Here is a 5,304-nt window from a genome sequence, read left to right on the forward strand (position 1 = left end):
TGATGTGTTGCTTTAATTATTTGCAGTAAGATTTGTGCATTTTTAAGAAAACTTCTAAAAGAGGCCTGCATCGGTGGCTGCCATACCTTATCTCTTCATCACAACATCGCTTGTAGTTCCTGAATAGAAACGGTAAAATAGAAAAAGGTTTTTCGGTTCCTCTTGCCCTGCACTGTATTTGAACTTATTTGGTCTGCATGAATGCCTCAAATGAACTGTGAAGTGTTTGTTCTTGTTGCTTGTTTTGTGCACATGCAGCAATTTACAACTTTATTAAACAGGATTAAACTGTACAAGTCATTTAATGGAATAAAGCTAATCATAAATAGCATACTCACAAAAAAAAAACGGCAAAAAATGTATCCTCCTGTGGTAATATACATATTTTATTCATAGTAATTCTGAAGAAATCATATGTCCTGCATATCCTCATTGAATATATGGAGTGAGATCATCTGTATTTTATCTTTCCTTCAGTTAGATTGATGTTAAAAAATGTCGCATTTCAGAAATATTAAGACAAACTGGTGCTTCAGTGAGATAATTATACAGCAGAGGCAGAACCTAAGATTTCTAAAAAGAAAACCTGTGCTTTTTCATAGTGAAAGAGGAAGTGAGGAAAATAGTAGTTCACACAGAGTCTGAACAAGTGCAGTGTGAGATTAAATGCAAATAAAAATGTTCTGCAGAGTGAAGGCAGAGGAGTAGATTCGTCTAGAGTACGTCCACAATGGGTGTGCATGACTCCAATTCCTTGTGCTTCTGGTGGAGATTTATACTGGTTTTAAGTATCTGCAATATCGTTTTTACTATTATACATAAACGCTGCTTAACCATCGAGGAACATCTCCTCAGAGAAATGCCCAAGACTCCAAACTGCTACCATTATCCAGGAAGGGGTCTATATGCAGACTGCAATATTATAGACCTGCGCACTGATCTGTCAGAGGTAGGCCTTGACGTTAGATCCCTTTGTATTGTCGGTGATATTTCAAGCATTCCTGCTGATGCCTTTTCACACTTACCTTCTTTGGAGGTCCTTCAAATAGATGGGACAAGACTGGAGAGGGTTCAATCTGGTGCCTTTTCAGGACTCCCCAATCTGAAGCATTTGTCCTTGCTTTTCAGTGATGCAATTTGTAGGTCTGTCACAATGGAACCTCTCGCATTCGCTGGTTTGTCTAATTTGGAGGAGTTGACACTGAGAGGTCTTAAGATGTTCAATGTATCCAGCAGTATATTTGATCCGTTGGTTAGCATAACCAGACTAGAGATTAGCAGAACTTGTGCACAGGACCTTAGTGATATTTTCTGTTATCTTCCGGATGGAATGTCCCATCTGAAGAACCTGAGTGTGATAGACAGTGGGATTTCAACAATTGAGACCAAAGGATGTCCAGGGGGATCAAAGACGTGGCCTGTGAATGTCCTCTCTGGGATTCAAAACCTTTATCTAATAGGGAACAGTATCAAAATCATTCAAGCTAACTCTCTAGTTGTGTTTCAGAACCTCTCCAGACTTTTTTTGGAGTTCAAAGGCAAGTCGCTGGATAGTATTTGGGAGTCTGGGATTGGAAAAGTCAATGAGTTGAGTTTGACAGGAACTGTAATAAAAAAATATTCAACAAACTTCAAAGATTTGTGTCATCTGGTCACCAACCTTCATCTTCAATCCCTCAGCCTCATTTTTACATCAACAGACAGATTGGCTGCAGAGGACTTAAATGAGTGTGGGACAACTTTGACAAAGTTATTCATCAGCATATCTGAAGTAGGCCACCTGGACTTTAATTTCTGGACAGGTAACATTGGTTTTCAAGCACTGCAAATGTCCTATATGAAGTTGACAGATGTTCCATTCTGTGTTGCTGTGAATGGGACTGTCTGGTCCTTAACCTTGCTGGACCTCACCGGAAACTCAATTTCAGAGGTTGGCAGAGACCAGTTTGCTTGTATGCCTCTTCTCGAGCAGCTCTTTCTCAGCTATAATACCATAAAAACCCTACAGCTGCATGCATTTCGGGGTTTGCATCGCCTCAAAATTCTCAAAATTGACTCGAATAAGATCTCACAGCTTACTGCGAAGGATTTCAGATCCCTTAAGGCTTTGGAGGTCCTGCATATCAACAATAACATCATTGAGACTATTGAGGTCGGAACATTTCAGGATCAGCAGGAGCTTCGTGAGCTGACACTGGGGAGACTGGAGTATATTTATGAGTTGCATCTAAATAGAATTTTTTACGGATTTCCACTGAAAATACAGCGACTAAGTATTGATGCACACTATGGAACTACTTTTTACCTGGGACGTACATCACAGCCTGAGGGAACATTTGTTTTGGAGCTTAATGGAGACAGACTGGATTTTGCGGACTGTAATACTTCTGTTTTTATAGCAGTTCGAGAGCTGAACGTGATTTGCACCCATTTCATATGCAAAAATGACTTCATGGCACCTTATTTCCCAAACCTGGAGTCTTTTGAGATCTCAGGGGGAGCTGAACGAGCGCCTCTCATTAACACTAAAATCAGTACTCTGCACCGTCTCAAGCGTCTCAAGCTCATCAACCTGAGCTTTTCTAACAATACAGATGCTGGAAGCGTCTTCTGGAACCTAACAAGACTCCAGATTCTAGTGCTGGTAAACTGCCATCTGAGCTTCCTGACCACGAGTATGTTTAAAGACCTGACGTCTCTGCAGCTGCTGCGTCTCTACAGCGACAGTCCTCTGGTCTTGATTGATGGCATGTTCGAAGTTCTTCCAGCACTAACAGCGTTTGTTCTTGATAAAGTGGATTTCCAGTGCAGTTGTGAAAATGGCTGGATTCTGGATTGGGCGCAGAGCACGGAAAAAGTGCAGGTGATCTACTTGCAGATGCAGAAGTGTATCTGGCGCTATCAGAAACTCAACTTCTTGGCGACCATGGAGAAGCTGTGTCAGACTGACGCGCAGTACATTTTCTATGTAGCCACAGCTGGAAGTGTTTGTCTTCTGCTGTCGGCAGCCGTTGGATATCGCTTTGCTCGCTGGCCTTCTGTAGTCCTCTTCTTCCGCCTGAGAGGATGGGTGGAGAGGATGTTTGGTAGGCAGTGGCTCAGGAGGAGGAGACGAGTCGAGGGGGCTGATGGGGAGATAGAGGAGATGCGGTATGATGCCTTTGTGTCTTTCTGTAATCGTGATGAGGCCTGGGTCCTGGGGGAGATGGCTCCTCGGCTGGAGGAACAAGGGAACCCGAGATTGAGGCTGTGTTTGCACCACAGAGACTTTGAGGTGAGGTTGAAATGAAGTTCTATTTGATCTTCTGAATATAAATTAGTTGAAGTAGTTGAGCTTATGTTAATGTTTAGACCATGACAAAAAAAAATTTAGGTTTAGAACCCAAGAAAAACACTGCTATGTTTTGATCACCAAAAAAAACATCTTTTGTTATGTCTAGATTGCAAAAAACAACTTATGTTTAGATCATGAGAAAACAAATTTTATGTTTAGATCGCAAGAAAAACACTGTTATATTTTGATCACACACAAAAAAAACATCTTTTGAGGTTGAGTTGTTGTTTTCATAAGTGTTATCCATCAAGATTCTTGTGAAACATCTTTTAGGTGGGTAAAGATATCATGGACAACATCACTGAGAGTATCTACAGCAGTCAGTGCACTGTTTGTTTGATCAGTCGGCGGTATCTGCGCAGTAACTGGTGCAGTCTGGAGATGCGAGTGGCCACACACCGGCAGCTGGAAGAGCAGAAACACCGTCTCATCCTTATCTTCCTTGAACACATCTCTCCTTTTGAGCTCTCTGCTTTTCATCGGTAATTAGGGCAAGATGGGGGAAGATGCCCCACTTAAGAACAATATGCATTTACTGTGAAACTGAAACATATTCAGAGATGAGTTTAGGAAGTACAGGATGACAAAAGATCGATCAATATACACTACTTTTCAAAAGTTTGAGGTTCCTAAGATTTTTCTGGAATGATTTCTGAAGGATCATGTGACACTGATAACTGGAGTAATGGCTGCTGAAAATTCAGCTTTGCCATAATAGGAATACATTACTTTTTAAAGTATATTAACATTTAAAAAGTTATTTTAATTGAAATAATACTGTTACTTTTTACTGTATTTTTGATCAAGTAAATGTAGCTTCGGTGAGCATACCAGACTTATTTCAAAAACATTTAAAAATCTTACCAACTTCAAGCTTTTAAACAATATTGTATTATTAGTGTAAACTTGACATAATTTTTAATCCTTTAAAAGTGACACTATTCATTTACTAAATCAAATATTGTATTCATTTTCTCATTTTATAAACAGTGTAAATAATTTTATCATTCCTTTCCATAGTTTGGCCAGACTGGTGAGATCACGTACATATCTGGACTGGCCCGAGGATGAAGGTGACAGAGTGCATTTCTGGGATCGTCTAAGGAGGAACGTTGCAGAGGAAGACACGGTGTCGGTAAGTACAAAGAAGCAGCAGGAAACTGGCAGAAGTCTGAATGACACTGAGGTTGGAAAGATACAATATTACTTCAATAGCTCAAACATCTAAACTGATGCTTCAAGAAAGAATCCTGTTACAGGTGTTAAATTTGAAATAATATCTGAATTGTTTTATAGGAAGCTTCTTGAAACTACACCTGGTGCGGTGCTTGAACACAAGGACAGCTGTCAAAGAGCAATGAAACAAATCTTATTATTATTTAAAAAAAATACTCGTTACACTTAGAAATGTGATGCTTATCAGTGTTAATTTGTGAGAATGGAGTAACTAGTTGATTCCATATGTTCATGCTTTTTAAAATTTGTCTCTGTATGATATTTAATCCTAATGATTAAACTGATTAAATTCATAAAATGAATAAATTGTCATCACATTTTTTTTTTTACCAATGTCTGAACATAAATTTACATTGTGCTACACAGAGTGCATATGTTAAACTTATTTGAGTTCATAAACACTCAAGCGTAAAAGCAAACAGCCCACCATCGGTGCATAGAAATACTTTCAGTTCCCATTATGAATGTTCATTTATATTTTAATTTCTACTCTACCGCTAAAATGCTTAAATTCTTGAAAATATTTTTGTAGACAAACAGAAGTTGTACGTATGTATGACTTTCTTTACAAACTTAAAATTCCTCCTCCTGTTATCTTCTGTTGATGTGCTCTGTTTTACTGTAATATCTTAGCAAGAACATAATAATAAAAATAATAATGTATACGCTATTAATACCATGCTGGTGTCTGTACAAGCTACTGTATTGATAGCTTGCAAGAATTTTGGTTTTGG

General features: G+C 38.9%; 1 protein-coding gene across 3 annotated transcripts; it reads left to right on the plus strand.

The window, feature by feature from the left end:
* Positions 1-451: 451 nt before the first annotated feature.
* Positions 452-4,796, plus strand: LOC107579164 (toll-like receptor 12). 3 transcript variants are annotated; one of them, XM_016265024.1, is made up of 4 exons: positions 452-3,274; positions 3,608-3,816; positions 4,355-4,469; positions 4,631-4,796. In XM_016265024.1, exons 1-4 carry the CDS (start codon positions 731-733, stop codon positions 4,640-4,642), a joined length of 2,880 nt encoding a protein of 959 aa, XP_016120510.1. In that variant the 5' UTR covers positions 452-730; the 3' UTR covers positions 4,643-4,796. The 3 variants fall into 3 exon arrangements, 2 of the variants coding, with proteins under 2 accessions (XP_016120510.1, XP_016120511.1); XR_001608442.1 differs by lacking the exon at positions 3,608-3,816; XM_016265025.1 differs by lacking the exons at positions 3,608-3,816; positions 4,631-4,796 and having other exon boundaries at positions 4,355-4,473.
* The last annotated feature ends 508 nt before the right edge of the window (positions 4,797-5,304 follow it).

The sequence above is a fragment of the Sinocyclocheilus grahami genome, unplaced genomic scaffold, assembly GCF_001515645.1.
Source record: "Sinocyclocheilus grahami isolate Dianchi unplaced genomic scaffold, SAMN03320097.WGS_v1.1 scaffold14853.1, whole genome shotgun sequence".
NCBI classification, from domain to species: Eukaryota; Metazoa; Chordata; class Actinopteri; order Cypriniformes; family Cyprinidae; genus Sinocyclocheilus; species Sinocyclocheilus grahami.

Bases quoted from the DNA above. Each gene is read 5' to 3' on its own strand.
- LOC107579164 (XM_016265024.1), top strand. From the start codon at position 731: ATGGGTGTGCATGACTCCAATTCCTTGTGCTTCTGGTGGAGATTTATA. The intron at 3,275-3,607 runs GTGAGGTTGAAA...AACATCTTTTAG, and splicing joins TGCACCACAGAGACTTTGAG to GTGGGTAAAGATATCATGGA. The intron at 3,817-4,354 runs GTAATTAGGGCA...TCCTTTCCATAG, and splicing joins GAGCTCTCTGCTTTTCATCG to TTTGGCCAGACTGGTGAGAT.